At 39.9% G+C, this 21145-nt stretch overlaps 1 protein-coding gene across 13 annotated transcripts in view; it reads left to right on the top strand.

Moving 5' to 3' along the window:
• The window catches only part of MAPKAP1 (MAPK associated protein 1), a 237831-nt gene that overhangs the window by 37020 nt on the left and 179666 nt on the right, over nt 1-21145 (top strand). For all 13 annotated transcript variants that reach the window (XM_040225126.1, XM_040225134.1, XM_040225128.1 and 10 more), the window contains one exon: nt 8384-8532. In XM_040225126.1, the coding sequence (XP_040081060.1) occupies nt 8384-8532 (149 nt within the window). The remainder of the gene's footprint in view (nt 1-8383; nt 8533-21145) is intronic.

The raw sequence follows: 21145 nt of genomic DNA, 5'->3' as shown, positions 1-21145 counted from the left end.
AGGGGATTTTGCTATTTTATATAGGGCGATCAGGGAAGGCCACATGAGGAAGGTGATGGTTGAGCAGAGATCTGAAGGAGTGAGGGAGTGAGCCAGGCAGGTAATGGGAGATGAGTGTTCTAAGATGAGGGATCAGCAAGTACAAAAGTCCTGGGGTGGAAGTGAGACTGATATACTGGTGGAAAAGCAAGGAAGGATACCTGTTGGTTAGAGCACAGTGAGAAGGGGAAGTGGGGTTGGAGAAGTAAGCCATGGGAGATCTGATCACAGATGGTCCTATAAGGACCTGGGTGAGGTGATTTGATCAGAGTACTGATATGATATGTGACTTAGTTTCTTTTTCCTAGCTTAAGTTTCCGTAAAACAACTATTTATTATAAGAAATTTCAGACACAGAAACAAAGAACTTTTTCAAACATATGCAAGAGTAGGGAGAATGGTGTCATGAACCCGCCTTGCCCATCGCCCAGCTTCAGCAGTTTTAGTAATATATGTCTTGTCTCATGTCACTTATATGTTCACCTACCCTTTCCTCCCAGATTATTGTTATGCAAATCCTTGCTGTCATATAAATACATACCTAAATTCTTACGTGTTTTTTAATGTGTACTTAAACTGCACTACCACTATTCTCCTAAAAGTGAGCAGGAATTCTTTACAGTTATCAAATATTTCTTTGTTTCAACCCCCCCCTTCCCCCCCATTTCGTTTGTTCAGGTCTAGATCTAAGGTCCACACATTACTTTTGGGTAACATGTCTCATTTCCTTTTTAATCTACAGATTTGGATTCTTTTCCAGCTTTTTATTCTGTAGTTTATTTGTTAAAGAAACTGGGTCTTTTGTCCCATAGAATTTTCTGCATTCTGGCTTTTGCTAATCATATCCCCACAATCTCATTTAATATGTTCCTCTGTCCTCTTTATTTCCTATAAACTGGTGGTTGGATCTGGAAAATTACTCAGATTGAAGTTTGGTTTTTGGTAAGAATACTATGTTCATACTGATCTGTATTTTCTATTGCATCATTTTAGGAAACATGGAATGTCTTCTTGGTTCTTTTTATTTGTGATAAGATTGATGGTAGAATCAGGTGTTGTCCATTCATTATTAAATTACTCTCATCAGCTTCTCGTCTGTTGATTTTAGTGGCCATTGATGAGCATCACTAGATTCATTATCATCACATGCATGCTCAGTAGTGTCCGACTTTTTGTGACCCCATGGACTGTAGCCTGCCTGGCTCCTCTGTCCTTGGGATTCTTCAGGCAAGAATACTGGAGTGTGTTGCCATTTCCTTCTCTAGGAAATCTTCTCAACCCAGAGATCGAGCCCAGGTCTCCTGCACTGGGAGGCAGATTCTTTATCTCTGAGCCACTTGGGAAGTCCAGATTCTTTCATTCAGTTCACTTCATTTGCTCAATCATGTTTAACTCTTTGCAACTCCATGGACTGCAGCACACCAGCTTCCCTGTCTTATCACCAGCTCCTGGAGCTTGGTCAAACTCATGTCCATTGAGTCAGTGATGCCATCCAACCATCTCATCCTCTGTTGTTTCCTTCTCCTCCTGCCTTCAATCTTTCCCAGCATCAGGGTCTTCTGAAATGAGTCAGTTCTTTGCATCATGTGGCAGAAGTGTTGGAGCTTCAGCTTCAGCATCAGTCCTTCCAGTGAATATTCAGGAATGATCTCCTTTAGGATGGACTGGTTGGATCTCCTTGCTGTCCCAGGGACTCTCGAGTCTTCTCCAACACCACAGTTCAAAAGCATCAATTCTTCGGCACTTAGCTTTCTTTAGTTGTGAAATAGTAATTTCTGACTTTATCAGTCTTTCTTCATTTATTAACAAGTTTTATATAAAGAACTTTCCCATATCTATTATTTGGCCACCCTCAGGTATAGTTCCTACAAGAAAGGTAGGATAAATGCTTGATTCTTTCCCTTTGTTAGTAGTTTTCAGGATGAAGAGTTTATTCCTTAGTATCCTGTATAGGTGACCAATGAGGGTTTTTTCCTTTTGTATCATTATCCACTCATGGGCTTTAAGTATAAATTATATTTTTCTATTCATTGCAGTTATTCTTTTTTATGCTAATATTGTCCTTTTGTATAGTGAGTCCCTTCACATTTGCTTCTATCTTCTTTTGACACTGTTCCAGTAATCTTTCATAGCTTCCTTGCTTTCTTGTATAACAAAATGTTGCAGGTTCATCTTGCCCATTTTCTTCCCCCCCATTTGGAATCAGTCATTTCTCCTGGGAGTCTTGATTCTTTTTAGTGGTAAATGCCATTGAGAGACCACAAGTGAGCTCTAGGGGTGCTTGCTGGATTGATTTTTTTTTTAATAGGCTTTTTCATGGAATAGAGCTCGGAAAAAAAATAAAATTTTAAAGAGAGAATACATTGTGAGTTAATGCTGATAATTCCAATCCAAATTTAGGAATTTCTACTTAATTGTATTGATTTTATGTTTATGTATCTTTTCTCTTGCTGACAATCTTGGTTCCAGAATGGAAATATGAATGTAATTAGTAGTAACATTATGATTAGTGAAAACATTTTAAGAATTTTTTAAAATATTTTTAATACATCCCACTAGGAAATAGTCATGTTGCTCTGTGATAAAGTTACTTAAAATAATTCCTCTCTTTGTAGTTAAACTACCAACTAAATACTACACTTAGGTTCATGTATTTCATTTTGCTTTATTTTTTGAGGTTGCATTTTCCTTTATTAATTACAGAAAACATTTGTGTGGTTCCAGAGTTAAATACATAAAAGAAGAGAAATCTAGCTTCAATGTTTATCTTCTATTCTTTTAGTCATTTTAAAAAAGGTTTTGGCTTTCCTGTCCACTTACAACTATATATAAACATATTCACATTTGTATCCCCTTTTTTAAAATTAAAGATAGCATAATACACCCTATTTTATGCAACACATTTTTCAGTTAACAACATACCCTGAGAATTGGAGATAGGTTTCATGATGTGAATGTATCATAGTTTATCCACAGAGGCCATTGTGGAGGGATATTTGATAGTTTTCAGGCTTCTGCTGTTGTAGATGGCACTGCAGTGAAAAGCCTCCCACATATGAGTTTTGTTTTGTTGCTAGTATCCCTAGGATCAGATCCTGAAAGTGATATTGCTGGGTCAAGAGGTAAATATATGGTTTTCATGGACATTCCCACATTCTCCCTTCATTGAGAATTTACTCTTTTGCATTCCCTCTAGTACTAGTGTCTGTTTCCTCGTAGCCTTAACATTTTTTATTTTTGCCAATCTGATAGAAGTGCAGTGGTATCAGTGTGTAGTTTTGATTTGTGTGTCTCTTACTGTGAATGTGGTTGCACATCTTTCCATTGGTTTAAGAGTTATTCGAGTTTCTTCTGTGGATATTATATATCGTATATTTTTCTGTAGGGTTGTTGATCAATGTCTTCTCTACTTTGAGACTCTTTATATAATTAGGAAGTTTTTATTTTTATAGCATCAGATTTATCCAGTTTCTTATTCTGAAGTTTATAACTCATATTTTAAAAAACTCATCGGCTGACTCTGGGTTGAGTGGGGGAGGAAAATGTGGAAACAAGACCAGTTTGAAGATGGTGGTAATAATCCAGCTTCCATAGCCATAGGTGATTCTGAATATCTTCTAAAGTTTCTCTTGATAGATAAAGTGTGAAAGAGAAAAGTGGAATGACACTTAAGTTTTTGCCTGGCAGAACAGAGTTGCCATTAACTGAGAAGATGATTGTGGAAGGGGCAGGTTAGTGGAAAGATCAAGAGGTTGGTTATATAAAGACATGAAAAGTTTGAGATGCCATCAGCCAACCAGGTAGAGGAGTGAAATAGAAATTTGAATATGCAAGTCTGTAATTTTAATGAGTATTTAGGAATAATCATTTAGAAGTTATCAGGGTACAAGGGTATTTATTTAAGTTTTCCCTATTTATATATTTTTTATTGAGGTATGCTTACATACATTGAAATGTACAAGTGTTAAATGTTTGATGACTTTTGCCAACATACACACCTGGGTAACTAGCATTCCAGTCAAATATGTAGCATTTCTGTAACCCAGAAGGTTCCCTTGTGCCTCTTTTTAGTTAATCCACTGCCCAAAGGCAATTACTATTCTGATTTATATCACCACAATTTAGTTTTTACTTTTGTAAAATGGTGTTTCTTCAATTTCAGTCTGAATTTGGCAATAAGGAGTTCACGATCCTAGCCACAGTCAGCTCCTGGTCTTGTTTTCGCTGACTGTATAGAGCTTCTCCATCTGTTTTTGCTGACTGTATAGGGCTGCAAAGAATATAATCAATCTGATTTCAGTGTCGACCGTCTGGTGATGTCCATGTGTAGAGTCTTCTCCTGTGTTGTTGGAAGAGGGTGTTTGCTATGACCAGTGCATTCTCTTGGCAGAACTCTATTAGCCTTTGCGTTGCTTCATTCTGTACTCCAAGGCCAAATTTGCCTGTTACTCCAGGTGTTTCTTGACTTCCTACTTTTGCATTCCAGTCCCCTGTAATGAAAAGGACATCATTTTTCGGTGTTAGCTCAAGAAGGTCTTGTAGGTCTTCGTAGAACTGTTCAACTTCAGCTTCTTCAGCGTTACTGGTCGGGGCACAGGCTTGAATTACCGTGATATTGAACATAGAACAACAGACTGGTTCCAAATAGGAAAAGGAGTACGTCGAGGCTGTATATTGTCACCCTGCTTATTTAACTTATATGCAGAGTACATCATGAGAAACGCTGGGCTGGAGGGAGCACAAGCTGGAATCAACATTGTCGGGAGAAATATCAATAACCTCAGATATGCAGATGACACTACCCTTATGGCAGAAAGTGAAGAGGAACTAAAGAGCCTCTTGATGAAAATGAAAGAGCAGAGTGAAAAAGTTGGCTTAAAGCTCAGCATTCAAAAAACGAAGATCATGGCATCTGGTCCCATCACTTCATGGCAAATAGATGGGGAAACAGGGGAAACAGTGGCTGACTTTATTTTTCTGGGCTCCAAAGTCACTGCAGATGGTGATTGCAGCCGTGAAATTGAAAGACGCTTACTGCTTGGAAGGAAAGTTATGACCAGCCTAGACAGCATATTAAAAAGCAGAGACATTACTTTGCCAACAAAGGTCCGTCTAGTCAAGGCTATGGTTTTTCCAGTGGTCACGTGTGGATGTGAGAATTGGACTATAAAGAAAGCTGAGCGCCAAAGAATTGATGCTTTTGAACTGTGGTGTTGGAGAAGACTCTTGGGAGTCCCTTGGACTGCAAAGAGATCCAACCAGTCCATCTTAAGGGAGATCAGTCCTGGGTGTTCATTGGAAGGACTGATGTTGAAGCTGAAATTCGAATACTTTGGCCACCTGGTGCGAAGAGCTGATCTCATTTGAAAAGACCCTGATGCTGGGAAAGATTGAGGGAAGGAGGAGTAGGGGATGACAAAGGATGAGATGGCTGGATGGCATCACCAACTCGATGGACATGGGTTTGGGTGGACTCCGGGAGTTGGTGATGGACAGGGAGACCTGGCGTGCTGTGGTTCATGGGGTTGCAAAGAGTTGGACATGACTGAGTGACTGAACTGAACTGAAAATGGTGTTTACTTACATATTTTATCTTATTGGCTGTGCTGCACCGCTTGTGGGATCTTCATACCGCAACCAGGGATCAAACCTGGGCCTTTGGCAGTGAAATCCAAGAATCACTAATCCAGATTCTGCAATATATAAGTACATTAATCAACAGATTAATATCTATTAATTATACATTAATAACAATAGATTAAAATGCACATTTAAGAACATTTTAGATTGCTACTAAAGTGGTATTTTAAATATTGGAAGTGCTGTTCTACCTGTAATCAATCAACAAGTTTATTGCTGCACTTTGGAAAGGAATGATCCTTTATCAAACACCTATTTCTTCTTCTTGTTCAGTCACTAAATCATGTCTGACTCTTTGCAGCCCCATGAACCACATCATGCCAGGCTTCCCTGTCCTTCACTGTCTCCCGTAGTTTGCTCAGACTCATATCCATTGAGTTGGTGAAGCCATCCAACCATCTCATCCTCTGTCGCCCTCTTCTTCTGCCCTCAATCTTTCCCAGCATCAATGTCTTAGCATCAGGCGGACAAAGTATTGGAAAAAGCAAAAACAAAAAACCTACTGGGTGCTAGGAACAATGCCAGGTGTCTTCTTATCTTGTCCCCACAATGATCCTAAGAGATAAGTTACCAGTAGCTCCAGAAGAAAGGAGCTGTGACTTATCAAAGTCACTGTACTGTTATCAGTAGGGTTAAGTGTGAAGTGATAATGTATTAACTCTTCCATTCTCTGACTAATTCACACTTGGACTTCTCTCCTCAACCTATGACACTTTCCCCCTGCCTCCTTTGCTTCCTACATCATGGGGAAAAGGATCTAATTCTTTTTTAAAAGGTGGCGTTTCTGGAGAAGGAAATGGAAATCCACTTCAATATCCTTGCCTGGAAAATCCAATGGACGGAGGAACACAGTGGGTGACAGTCCATGGGGTCACAGAAGAATTGGACACAGCTTAGCGACTGAACCACCACCACTGCCTAACTCCTTACCGCAGACTGCGCACATGCGCACAGTAATTTCCACGCTCAAGTGTCGAGTCAGCACCGTGCTCAGTGAGATCCTAGTTTGGTAATCACAGTCACACATAGTTGATCTGGATGATTCACAGTCTGAGGACTGTATCGTGCAGGTGTTACCGTTGCACAGTCCTGTGTTTAGTGACATACATTCCTCGTCCATTCTGCCCCGGCCTTTGAGAGGCCCATCTGCCTTTTCCCTTTCCCTTCCATTGTTCTGCTGACCGGGGATGCTAGATTTGGAGGTTCGCTCTCTGGACATATCAGATTGTATGCATGCGTATCTTAATCATAGTAGCCTTCTTGTTGATTCAGGTCACTAAATGCATGAGGTTTTCAGAAATGTATGCTACTATTAACAAAATAAATAAAAAATAATAATTTTCTGGGCCCAAGAAGCTAGCATACTATTCATTCACACACAAAAAATACATCACTTTGACTTTGCTATCTAATCCACATTCTGAATTTGTAAGTACATGTAATCAAGAGATTAATATCTGTTAATTATACATTCATGGCAACAGGTCCTTTTCTCCTTATTTGCCATATAAATCTATAGGGACTCATCTGATAAAGTTGTCCCACTAATTTGTTGAAAATAACTTGTTACCTTTTTAAAAAGTTCTAAGTGACTGTTTCAGAATTATGTTTGATCTCAGTTCAGGTTGGTTGTGCTCAAGAATGGAATGGATTGAACTTAGTTATTGCACATTTTAAGATTGATTCTTTTGAAACTTTTAAGTGTGGAAATTTTCTAACATCACCTAAATAAAAAGTACAGTGAACCCTCATGTGCTTATCATCTAGCTATCACCTTAAATGACATTCAGATTAATACAGAGAATTAAATGATCTTTGAGAGGGTATGGAACTAACTTGTCTTGGTTCACTAATGAGTAAGTGCTTTAGATTTTGATTTAATAACTTAATCTGAATTCCTTCAATCATTATTTTATTCATTGATTCATGCAATGAAATTTATTAAAGGTCTACTGTATTCTTTAGTGCCTAATGGCTAAGAGCCTCGGTGGGGTGCAAATCTTAGCCTTGCTCCTTACAGGCTGTGTGACGAGGGGCTAATCAAACTATTCTATGCTTCAGTTTCCACACTGACACAATTGAGATAATGCTAGTGTCTACCTCATAAGTTTGTTATGAGGTTTAGATGAGACACATTGGCTTCCTCAATGTATGTTAAGTACTGTTATTATAAATACTCTTCCTCCTTTTCCTTTTCCACTTCTTCATTTTTGTCATCCAGATTATGTGCTAGGTACACACTGGGAACCGTGAGAAGGTTAAGTTGTGAGCCGTGACCTTGAAAAACCAGAACTTCAAAATTAGAGGGAGGAGAGTTCTTCAGGATTATCTGGTTTGACAAGTCCAGAGAGGTTTAGTGAATAGTCCAGAATCACACATCTGTTAGTGGCAAAGCCAGGCCAAAGCTTAGATCTCGCAGCTGTGAAATGCTCTTCTTATAGAATAGCCCTTTTGTTGATTTATCTGACCTCTGCCCCTTTCCTTAAACCCTCCTCTTTCTAAATTGAGGAACATGACCTACATGTATATTTCAGTGCTCTGCTCGTTCAGTGCACAGACGTAACAGTATATGTTAGGCCTGTTGCACATATCAGACCTGAACATGTCCTTAAGGTTCCGAGGAAGACTTTGGGGAAGGTGGACACTGGCTGTCTCTCTCTGTTGTAATCACAAAGATATTTTTTATCTTCCTCTTGTATCACAGCCCAGGAGTTAAAGTCACTGTTTGAAAAAAAGTCCCTCAAAGAGAAACCTCCAAATTCTGGGAAGCAGTCGATATTATCTGTACGCCTGGAGCAGTGCCCCCTGCAGCTGAATAATCCCTTTAACGAGTACTCCAAATTTGATGGCAAGGTAAGTAAACTGGAACGCATCCCTTCAGGTAACACCTCGACTAAATGGAGTTACTGTTGGTATTGTCATTCTTATTTTTATCAGATTTAAATTTAAGTAGGTTTCAAAAGGGAGTCAGAATAAACAAAGGATGTCTCTCACATTTTCAAAGACTGAGGGTGTGAAAAGGTCTGGATTTGGGCTTACTGTTGTTTCCACAGTAATATGTTTGGGAGGATGAAAACAGAAACAGTCCCGAGATAGGAATGTGTGTCTTCCTGTTTTATATCTTCAGGTTTGGGTTAGTTGGGTTGTGATTAATTAAGGTCTAACTGTGGGGAAAGCCTTGACAATGATTCTGGGAGGCAGTTTGCATTGTCTTGAATGAGTCTTGATTATAACTCCACAAATTGTGGACTTCAGAGCTTCTGCTCAGAATTCTAAGACGTTGCTTTGCATTCCAGTGTTTTATTGAATCTCGTTTGACACTTGCTGTACAGGATGACTTAATTTTTTCCTGTCCTGACAATTTACAGTCTGTTAAATTAAAGTGTGTTTATTTTCCTTTTAGAAAAAGGACCACTGTTTTAAGTGGAGTATAGCTCTACGTGAGCACCCACTCCTGCATTCCCACAGTCTGTGTCTCTGTACCAAACTGAGCAGGTCTTCTTTCAGAACTGCAGCAGTCGATTTTTTTATTTATTGCCATTATGTTTGCTGTCTGTCAGTGGTATGGCGGTGCTGAGTGATAGCTTGTTGCCTGGAGGGATTGTGTACAATTTGTCTTATTTCAGCACAGTTGCAATTAATAAACATAGAACTCTTTGCTTATGTTTGCACTTTTCATATTCAAGTCCTGGTTATATGCCTGCCTGTTCCATCAGTTGTCATCTTTGAGCATGGTGATGTTCTTTACTTTGAAACACTTTCATCTCATACAATTCAGCATGTTTTCACTGGGTTTTTGTTTAGTATCTAAGTCATGTCCAACCCTTTGCCACCCTATGGGACTGTGGCCCCCCCAGGCTCCTCTGCCGATGGGATTTCCCAAGCAAGAATACTGTAGTGGGTTGTCACTTCCTTAAGTAAGCATATATGGCCGTTGGCACATGAGGTTATTGATGCTGGCAGAGAACAGAAACTAGAAACAAAATGCATAAGTAACATAAAATCCTAATTTGCCCAGGAATTTCCCCCCCAAAACATCAGAAAGCACTTTTAGTAAATTCGAGATTGTATCCTGTGAGGAGCTTGTCTTCAGTCTGCCCCTGCCCCATCTGCTGCTGCTTCTTGTGGAATACAGCAAAGAGAAGGGTCCCCCTAGGGAACGGGAGTGTCAGCCTCTGGAAACAAGTGAGTCGGGCTGAAGGGGACTTTTTTTCGGAAATACTGCAGTTGATTCATTTGGAAATGTGAGACGTTATTATTAGGATTAGATTGCATGGCTGGAATTTATTTGTTTCCTATCATCTCATTGTTTGAGAATGTAATGAATTCTGGAGTAATTAATATGTGATAATGCTTTGCCAACAAAATAGCACAGATCTTTTAAAATACAATATTCTAGAATTTCGATTATGCTATTAGATTCTCCTATAAATTACTTACACTTGGACTTGTTCGAAGGTTGTGAACTCTGTGTGTTATATATACCTAATTTCTGAAGTGCCAGGAAGGAATTGAAAACTAAACCATTTCCTCAGTCACAAAGGAATTATTTTTGCTAGATGTGTGTTTACACTTACAACTCTTGATGTTTTTTGTCATAGCAAATGTACTTGTAATCAGCAAAGGATGTGAGCATGGCCCAATCACCATTGTACAATTGATTAAGATTTATATATCGATAAGTCTTTCTTGTGATACAATGCTATTTTTTTTATTATCCTACATATTACAATTGCTAAAACACAATTAAACTCTTGTTCTCATCTATTATTTAATATTGATGCATTTGGCAGATGTGTAATGAAAGTGGCTAATATTTGAAGGATATTGTACTGTACATATTAAATTAGTCTTTCTTTTATCTTTGTGAAATGCATCAATATGATATTCAGTGACATCTCAATGATTAATAGAGAATTATACTTGAGTCAAGCCTTTTCGTAACCTAGAAATTAAAATGACTATTCAAATAACACCTCAAAATGATGAAATTAGCATTTTGTGATTGCATAATAATGGGATTGTAGTAGTTATAACAGCACCATGGCTGCCTCTAGAGTTAAGATCATGTCAACCCCTTGATAATAAAGCCTTTCTGTGAGAGTCGACTTTAATAATTTCCAGGTTGATTCTTCCCATAAATCATTTGACGTTCAGCACTAAATTTTTGTTACTGTTGTAACTTAAAATTATTTTATTTTTATTCAGCTCATATTTAAGAAGTGAAATGAGTGTCCTGTTTTAATGATTCACCATCTTGTCATCACTCCCTGTTTTTGCTTCAAATGTAAGAGTTTCTCATGTATTTTGATAGTTCCTTTTTTTTTTTTTTTTGCAAAGGTTTGTTAAAGCCACTAAAATATGTACAGTTTTTCCCCCCCTTACAAATATTCACAGTGCTTTTCTTGGGAATAACTCTTGCCTTATTTACATAATTAACTGAGTTGCTTAGGTCTCTTGGGCAAATGGTACATAATTGGGGAGAGAAAGGGACAGGAGTGAGTTTGGGGTCTAATTAAATATGCTAAAAGACTACTTAATTATGTATTTCCTCAAGAGACTAACTGCTGTGAAATCCTCCTTATGATTAAACTAGCGTTGGATTTGAAAAAAAGGACTTTGTTTTTGGTATGGCCTTACAGTTACATCAGAGTTAAGCAGGCATCTTTAAGAGTTAGTGCAGACTGAATTGTTGTTGGTTTTAGTGATTCCAAGGGTAAGCATCTCTTAGCTACTGTGCTGAATTAAAGTGAATACTTTCAAATAGTTTCTGGCTCCTGTAGCTGGTTAATAATTTTACTTTTTAAAAACTGTGGTTGGTTGATAACTTCTTGAAGATATACAGTTGAGAGGGAAGGCCATACTTGGGCATAGGCTTTATGGTAATTTTAAAGGGTTTTTTGATCAGGTTTATTACTGTTTTTGGCTTCCCTTGTAGCTCACTCAGTAAAGAATCTGCCTGCACTGCAGGAGACCCGGGTTCAATCCTTGGGTTGGGAAGATCTCCTGGAAAAGGAAATGGCAACCCATTCCAGTATTCTTACCTGGACAGAGAAGCCTGGTGGATTATAGTCCACAGGGTTGCAAAGAGTCAGACATGACTTAGCGACTAAACCGCTACCATTACTGTGTTTATATTATCTTTTTTGGCAAATTGGCAGGCCTATCCATGACCTGTTTTAGATTCGTAGGTTATTAATAACTCTGTTTACTGATCATTTGAAAACAGACCAAGACAGATTGCAAGTGGTTTTAAGGAATGCTTAGCTGGACAAGGCAAAACCAGGCTCAGCCATCTGCCTCAAGTCTTTGGGCTTGTTAAAAACAGGACCTCTGATTAATGAACAAAACCAACCTCTGTTTTAGAGGTGAGATAATAAGAAAATTTTTGTGCTGGTCCTTGTGATCTCACTGAATGTGGGAAATGTTGGGTGTGACTGGGAGTTGCTCTGAGGCAATGAAGGCGTGACAGGCAGATTTCAGTATTCCTAAATATATGGGTTTCTGCCCTGTCTCTCCACCTTTTAAAAAATGAAGTCTTATTTTAAAAAGTATCTCACTCTTTTCATTCAATGCCTTACCACTTAGTTGAGAAGCTTTAGCTAGTACATTGACATCACTATTTTGTTTAAACTGTGTTTACAAATATTATCATCATCAATAGACCTCCAGAAGTTCAGATATGCACCTCCTGTCAATACTGTTACTAACAAAGAAATGGTACTGATTATCAGTTGTGTAACCATAGTCAGGTTTTTCATCTCACTGAACCTCAGACGTAGGAAAAGAAATTGAGTTCCTTCCTCGTAATCCTGATGAATCCATCAAATAGGATAAAACACCCAGCACAGGAAGAGGCAGTATAATTTAGTTGGGAAGCAGATCTATTTTGAAGTAAGATTTGAGTTTGAATCCTGACTCTTATCACTTAATGGTGTGACGTCAGGCTGGTTACTTAACCTCATGAAGCTGCAATCCCTCGTATGTGGAATGAGATGGTGGTGGCCTGTCTTTCTCTGGAGGATTGAGACAGCATGCCGGAAGCACCCAGCAAATACCTCACTTCTGTCCCTCTCTCTCTCTCTGTAAAGTAAAGGGTGCGGGCCAGTGCTGCTCTCTTTCCTTTATACTTCATTAGATTGTTGACAGGATAGAGTGAGAGGAAGTGTGCTCTTAAAGCCTGGAGTTGAGCATGGTTAAACAAGATGCACAGCAGACTGGATGACAGTGGTCTGCTTGTAGAAGTCCAGGGAATCAGTCCAGTGGGGTTTTGACCTTTAACTTGAAATAGGAAGATTAAGACAAGTAATTACTTCCTTTCTTTTTTTTCTTTTCTGCAATGGCTATTTTCTAAACATCAGGTGAGAAGGTAGTGTGATGTCAGTAATTGCTTGGCAGTTTACTAAAACATTAAATATCTTACTTATTTGACTTAGCAAAATTACACTCTGAGTATGAGAAGGATGTTTGCCTTGACAGGTACTTTAAAAAGCAGAACCAGTTCTGGTTCATATAAACAACTGTGACTTTGATTGTGTTAACTTATTAGAAAGTAACCGTTTCTCTGTTAGAAACTGTTTTAACAGGGAAGCTGCAGAGAGCATGGGGGAAGGGATAATTCATGAGTGCTAATTGCTTGGCTGTTAATTTTCATAAGTGTTGATAGAAGCAGTTCCTTAAATTAAACTTTGTTTAAAATGTATCAGGGGAAATATTCCACAATGTCGAGCCTGAAGTGAAAATTAATATGAATGCTGTGGCAATTAACACATACTGGTTAATAGCTTTTAGCAGCATTTTGGGATGATAGTCCTTAAATACATTTTTGCATGCTGCTCTTGTTTCAGCATTGTTCCAGTCTATGTCTGGATAATTATGAACAAATGTTTTCTACAATCATTGGCATTAAGTAGCTCTCTTCACAGAAACGTCATTTAAAACTTTGGAGAAAGTGCGAAGGGACTGAAAACTGTTGCAGACTCATAAAAGGCCAGCGAATCTCCGTCCTGGAAAGGCAAATTGCCTTTCCGAGGAAAATGCTCCTCCTCTGTTACCCTGGGAACGGCCCCGTGTTATACGTTAAGCTACTTTAGCTTCAGGATCTCTTTCCAAAAAATTATAACCTGGACTTCTAAGTGCTGATTATGTTTCTGGACAGCAGCTTTTGCTTATTGCTGCCTGAGCTGAGACATGGCCTTGAGCCTAAGGGCCTTCTGCCCTTTGACCTTGCTTCTTTCTTCTGACCAACCTCCCTCCCCGCTAAAGTTAGCCAGCCACCCCTGTCCTCCCCACCAGAGGAGGCGGCTGAGAATGGAGTTGGCTCTGTCGATCTCATTTCCCTCCTTCCTTTCAATAAGAGTGCTCCGGGGGTTCACTTGGCTTAGTGCCTATTAAGAGGCAATCTCGAGAGAGAGAGACAATCTGAGGTAACTCTGTTGTTTGAATTAGGAGCTATTTGTCTCTCTCTTCCATTGGCTTCCTGAAACATACCTTTTTAAATAAGGGAGAATAAAGCCCCAACATTTGGCAACTTCTCCCTGTGGCTGTATTTTGCTAGTCTTCCTTTTCATAGACTAGTTTTTATCAGTCTGTTCTATTTCTAAGCAAGAAATAGATATTATTAGATATTTACTACTTATTCACACACCGTGGTATACCAAGAAAAGGACCAAATTCATTAATTTAAAAATATCTTTTCCTGCAATTATTTCCCCCTACAGTTGTACAAATTCAGTGCTCTTCCTGTGGCTCAGCCTTTCCTGGAAATCTCCAGGGGAGGCTTTGGGATTTTTGTCTGAGTGGTGTTCACAATGAATTAAATAAGAATCTTACAACAAAAGAAAGTGTTTTCAGCATCCTCTTCTGCAGTTAAATTCTCAGGGCTGAGTTCTTAAAAGTAGCTTATTCCACTCTGAGCTTTCTGTCCCAGCCTCATTTCTGCAGTTTGTTCTGTGTCTCGCCAGTCCGGAGGCTTCCTCTAATTTTAGAGCCATCGTCTAGAAATTCCCATCAGAGGTGGAATTCACCATCAACTCAGACTTCAAAGGAAGGCAGAATTTTGCAATGGTAAGAGCATGTTTGTCAGGCTTGGGTTAGAATTCTCACTTGGCTATTTACTTGCTGTGTGATCCTGGGCAGACCGCTTTACCTTCTTTAAGCCTGTTTTCATATCTACAAAATAAGGTTCATGATACTTACAGAAAATGTTGTGAGGATTTAATGAGAATTATAAATGCGTACATAGTGTATATGGTCAGTGCTGGAAGATGTATTGGTTTCCTTTGACCACATTGCCATTTATTTACTTCCTATTTAATGCGAGTCTGCTACATACCAGGCACTGTTAAGTAAAATCTGGATACAGTAGTGAGTCAAAACAGACCTGGTTTCTGACTTCATGAGGCTTCCTCTCTTGGCAGGAAGATAGATGTTATATAAATAATCACCAAACTAAGTGCAAAATTGCAGTCATATTATTGTTTAGTCACTAAATCATGTCTGACTCTTTTGTGACCCCATGGAATGTAGCCCACCAGGCTCCTCTATTCATGGGATTTCCCAGGCAAGAATACTGGAATGGGTTGCCATTTCCTTCTCCAGGGGAATCTTCCCGACCCAGGGATCGAACATGCATCTCCTACAATGGTGAGCAGATATTCTTTATCCCTGAGCCACCAGGGAAGCCCCACAGTCATAATATCAGTTCAGTTCAGTCTTTCAGTCGTGTCTGACTCTTTGTGACCCCATGAACCACAGCACGCCAGGCCTCCCTGTCCATCACCAACTCCTGGAGTCCACCCAAACCCATGTCCATTGAGTTGGTGATGCCATCCACCCATCTCATCCTCTGTCGTCCCCTTCTCCTCCTGCCCTCAATCTTTTCCAGCTTCAGGGTCTTTTCAAATGAGTCAGCTCTTCGCATCAGGTGGCCAAAGGATTGGAGTTTCAACTTCAACATCAGTCCTTTCAGTGAACACCCAGGACTGATCTCCTTTAGGATGGACTGGTTGGATCTCCTTGCAGTCCAAGAGACTCTCAAGAGTCTTCTCCAACTCCACAGTTCAAAAGCATCAATTCTTTTGCACTCAGCTTTCTTTATGGTCCAACTCTCACATCCATACATGACCACTGGAAAAACCATAGCCTTGACTAGAAGGTCTTTTGTTGACAAAGTAATGTCTCTGGTACTCCTGCCGCTAAGTCACTTCAGTCATGTCCAACTCTTTGCGACCCCACAGACGGCAGCCCACCAGGCTCCCCCATCCTTGGGATTCTCCAGGCAAGAACACTGCAGTGGGTAGCCATTGCCTTCTCCAGGGCATGAAAGTGAAAAGTAAAAGTGAAGTTGCTCAATCGTGTCTGACTCTTAGCAACCCCCTGGACTGCAGCCTACCAGGCTCCTCTGTCCATGGGATTTTCCAGGCAGGAGTACTGGAGTGGGGTGCCATTGCCTTCTCCGGCCTTCTCTGCTAATTAATTACCACGTTCCAGGAGAGATACTGGAGGCTTTAGGAGGATTTTCATAGGGGCATCTGACCTAGTCTAGGCTATCAGGGATGGTTATCTCTGTGAAGGCGACTCAACCTGAGAGTTGAAGGCAGAGTAAGAACTAGCTAGGTGAAGGGAGAGGAGAAAGGACTTACAGAGGATCTGAGGCAAGTGGCGGGGGTAGGGAGTTGTGGCTTGATGATTTGAGAAACTAGAAGGCTGTGTGCTGGAGCCCAGGACTGAGGTAGATTGTGGTGCAGGGGGAAGCTGCAGGGGCTGTTTCTACCACATATGGCTGTAGGAGTGTCCTCTGCAACCTGAGGATATAGGGAAGCCTTGAACCAGTTAAATGAGGAGGGAGAGTCATAAGGTTTGTGTTTCGAAAAGATCCCTGAAGCTCTGATGAAGAGAATACACTGGAGAAGGGTTTGTGAGGCTTGAGAGACCAATCAAGACATTTTTGGCAGTGGTCCAGGTAAGAGATGGTAACTTGGGCTTACTTATTGGTGATGGAGGTGTGGATGACTGCAAGAGGTACTTAGTAGGTAAAAGTGATAGGACTTGATGATGGATTGACTATATGTCAGGGAACGTAGGAGAAAGGAGTTTCAAGGATGATTTCTTGATCAGATTCTGGCTTGAGGAACTGAAGAGATACATCTCTGAATTAGGAAGCAGTGAAAGAGGGCTGCGGATGCTGCAGAAGTTACCGTCGTGAGCTGGTTTGACAACACGTCACAGCCTGTTACCATGTCCTTAAAGACACTACACATGTTCTTTTTTGGAGGGATAGGGTATACTCTGCTTGTTAGGCTTATATTGGAGGCATCCGAGACAGGGTCTGGGATGAGCATGGGCTAGGAGCCAGGAGCCTCTTCTCTGTTTCCACTTCACTGCCAGCTTTGGTACTTTGGCTGAGAATTTGCCCTAGAAGTCAGTCACCTTCTCTGAGACAGGGCTGTACTTTCAGATGCCTAATCCAGCTCGTCAGGCCCTTCAGAGGAGAAAATGAGATAGTAATTTTAAATGAAGCAGATGTCAGGTGTCCTTTAAGAAAATATATTGATTGTAATTCTTGGAGATTAGGGGAGTAAGAGGTAAAACATGGACATATTTTTGCTATAATAAGATTGCTGTTGTGGTCCAACCGTCTTCCTGGCTAATTAAATACCAGATTAGCAGATGAAATCTGGTTGGAATGAATAGCAAACACTGAGATCCCAGTGAAAGCATGGGAGACAATCTGTTTTATAGGTGTGGTGGGACTGCAGACGGTGGGGTTTTATATCGAGCTTTCTTATTGTGGGCAACTTGCTCTGCATAATTTGCAGGGTAGAGATTTTCTTGTCGCTCCAAGTGCTAGGCCTTGATTTTATTATCTTGAAGACAACTATCCATAAATATTAAGTGACAGCCTAGGGTCACCCACTTGGGCATGGAATCTAGGTGTTCTAATTCTTAAAGATTTTTATTTTCATTCTTAATGGCATTCATACTTATAAAATGGAAACCTGAGTTCCAGGTTCTCAGGTTTCCTGAGACCATGTGGTGGAAAGAACACAGACACAGAAGATGTTTTAGCCCCGGCCATACTATGGCATCCGTGACAGGTCACCTCCCATCTCTAACAAAGCCTCAGTTTCTGCATGTTTAGAATGAGGAACTTGGCTTAGATGATCACTGGATTTCTTTTGGCTTTAAGGTTCCATAGTTTTGTGATTGGAGGTGACTGACATCAGTGACATGTAGAAGGTTATAAATGGGAAAACTTGAACTCTTGAATAGTTGATCATCTGTATACATGTTGCTACTTTCCTCTTTTAGTTGATCATAACAAAATTGTGGTAGAGGTAGTTTTATCTCCATTTTAGAAATGAATAAACTGAGGCTCAGAAAGGGAAAGTGACTTGCTCAAGGAGACCCCTCTAGTATATGGCAGGACTGGTATTTCAGTACCTTATTCCAGTACCACAACTTTCTTTCTTAGACTCTTTTACAGTCATCTTTGTGGAGGAAATACAGTATTGTTAATATCTGAAAATTTTCAAAATTTAAAAACAAAATAATTTTCCCTTTACTAGTAGACTTAGAATCTGATACACTGGTTTAGCTCTTATCAGTTGTGTCTGGTGAGTTACTGCATTTTGTAAGCCTCGATTTTCTCACATGTAATAAAGAAATAATGAGATATTGGAGCTGAGGAAGGAGGGAATTGCTTTACACATCAAATCTAGTGAAAGTGAAAGTCGCTCAGTCTTGTCCGACTCTTTGCAACTCTATAGACTATACAGTCCATGGAATTCTCCAGGCAGAATACTGGAGAGGGTAGCTATTATCTTCCCCAGGGGATCTTCCCAACCCAGAGATCAAACCCAGGTCTCCCGCATTGCAGGCGAATTCTTTACCAGCTGAGCCACCAGGGAAGTCACAAGTCCAGTGTGTGTCCCACAGCAGTTGGGACACTTCTTTCTACTGATCTTCCTGGTAAGCAGAGTGGATTCATCCATCCATCCGTCCGTTCATCTATCCATCCAACAAATTATTTACTAAGCATTCACATTGTACTGGTTCATTTCAAATGTTTATTACATACTGGCTGTGTGCTAGGCAGTGATAAGACAGGGCTAACCACCATAGAGGAATTTGAAGATAAGAGTGCCCATGTAGCCAACATGTGCAGAAGCACATGTCACAGTCAGGACTGTGCCCTGAGCTGGGCACTGTGGCAGTGGTCCATGGCTTCAGGTGCATACGACTGAGCAGAGGAACAGACCCGTGAACTGTAGAGTGTTAAATGCTATAGGTCTTAGTATAGGTTAAATAGTATAGGTCTATAAGGAAGACTGAAGTTGGGAGGCAGCAATGACAGTCATCCAGTTTGTTATCCTCAGTGAGTTTGTCTGAATTTTGATTGTATTAATACCTAGAGGGCAGGTTTGGTCACTGTTTAATGAAGCCCAGCTTGGCACTCTCCACACGTAAATGCGGACTTTTTAAAAATGGCAGTGATAAATTTCAAATGTCATTACTCTTTGAGGCTTACAACTATATGGCAGTATCACAGGAGCAGCATTTTTATTAATATATCCACTCCTTTCTGTTAAATTGAAGTTTTAAAACCTAGACCAAGATACATGTAAGAAAGTACGTTTAGGAAATTTGCAAAATATGCTCCTATGCAACCAAAAATTAAATTGATTTGTTCTATGTGCATTTAGCTACAATTCATTTTAATTGTCTGTATGAAGTTAAAAAGTATTAGTGTCAGATAAAGATTCATCACCAGAGCGTGATTTAGGGCTGGTGCTGGAGAACGCAGGCATGTGTTCCGGCAGATGTTTGTATAAGGCGCTGTCTTTCCTGACAGCAGTTAAAAAGTATGGTTATAGTAATCAAATTGCGGTGCAGCGACTCAGAGGCTAGGGCCAGATTGAATTAAAATAGATATAAGATTTATGAATAGCAATAGCTGTGATAAAATTTCACTGCCTTCTTCAACAGGAAGGACTTTTTCCACAGTAGAAAGAAGAAAATCTAATAACCACTTTTCTAAAACTGTGATTTTGCTGACTTCCCTTTTCCCTTCCTAATTATGACATCAAAACAATAGCTTGCTGATTTTTTTTTCCCCAGCCATGGAAATACACTGCCCCCCAACCATGTTATTAAGTGCCCAGTGTTAAAACATATATTTTCTATGTTGTTAATGTTTTTGTTTAGAAAAAAATTCATGTAAATCTGGTCTATGGGATTTAAATTCCCTTTTAAGGAACATTTTTTTTATCATTAACACCATAACTGTGTTTTATTGAATTCCTATATTTGTACCAGGTCCTGTAATGTACCCTTCATATACAGCAGCTTGTCAGTCCTCACAGCATTCCTATATATGGATTTTATTGTTACTCTTGTACAGGTAAGGAAACTCAAACCTCACAAAAGGACAAGTGACAGCTAGGTGTGAGCCCAAATGTGTGAGACTCTACAAACCTCTTTTTTTTTTTTACTGCGTTGCATTGTCTTTAATTCATTCCATCTGTAAGAATTTGTGATGCTAAAGTCTCTAGTCTTTTTATTTCCCAAAGGTTTTGAGGTAGTTCTGATTGACATCGGACAAGAATTTCTTTAATATTCACAAAGTATATATTTTAAAATACAGAAGACTTCTGTGTATGGTTGATGTGAAATAAGATATTGGGACCCCATTTTTGGTTAAAAGATACCCTTATGAAATTAACTTTAGGATCAACTTGGTCTTATCACAATTTCCTCAAAGACTTTAAAAAATACCTAATTGTACATGATGGGAGCCGAAAAGACGGCCTTCCTGCCTGGATTGTAAACAGTGACAGTGTTTACAATCCAGGATCAGCACTCTGACAGGGATAAACAAGTGCTGTAGGCAGAGTGTGGCTGACATTGCCTCTCGTGAGCAGATTATAATGCATATCTTCTATATAGATGTCAAGGAAACTCGGCATCTTTTGGAGTAAAATTAGCTTGGGAAAGAAAAATCCAGGATGTTTTTCACTGTTCCTCAGTCATCTTTAAAATTGTGCTGTGTTCTGTGCTGTCACTGAGCTTCATTTCCCAGGTGTCCGGGGAAGGTACAGTATTTCTTCTACTTAAGGCTGGCCAGGACGGAAAGATGCTAGTCACATGCTTTTAGTAAAGGGGCTGGGAGTGGGGTTGGGGTTTGCTTCAGCAGCTCTTCCTGCAAAGCTGTGTGCTCGACCTCCTTCTCCAGTTGGGTGGAGGCTGCCTCCCACTGCCCGCCTCGGCTCTATGTCCCTTTCCACGCATCTCCTTTCAGCCTTTTCTTCCCTCTGTTTCTTGTGGTGACACATTCTCTGTGCATCCAAGCACAAAAGACCAAGAACAGGTTTCTGTTTGTCTTTGAAACTCTTCTGTTGTAGTGATTTTGAGATTGCGCTCCACCTCCCACATGTTTAAGGGTCTGCCACATTATGACTGATGA

This window comes from Oryx dammah, unplaced genomic scaffold (assembly GCF_014754425.2).
Source record: "Oryx dammah isolate SB20612 unplaced genomic scaffold, SCBI_Odam_1.1 HiC_scaffold_25, whole genome shotgun sequence".
NCBI classification, from domain to species: domain Eukaryota; kingdom Metazoa; phylum Chordata; class Mammalia; order Artiodactyla; family Bovidae; genus Oryx; species Oryx dammah.
This window is presented reverse-complemented; position numbering and strand designations above follow the sequence as displayed.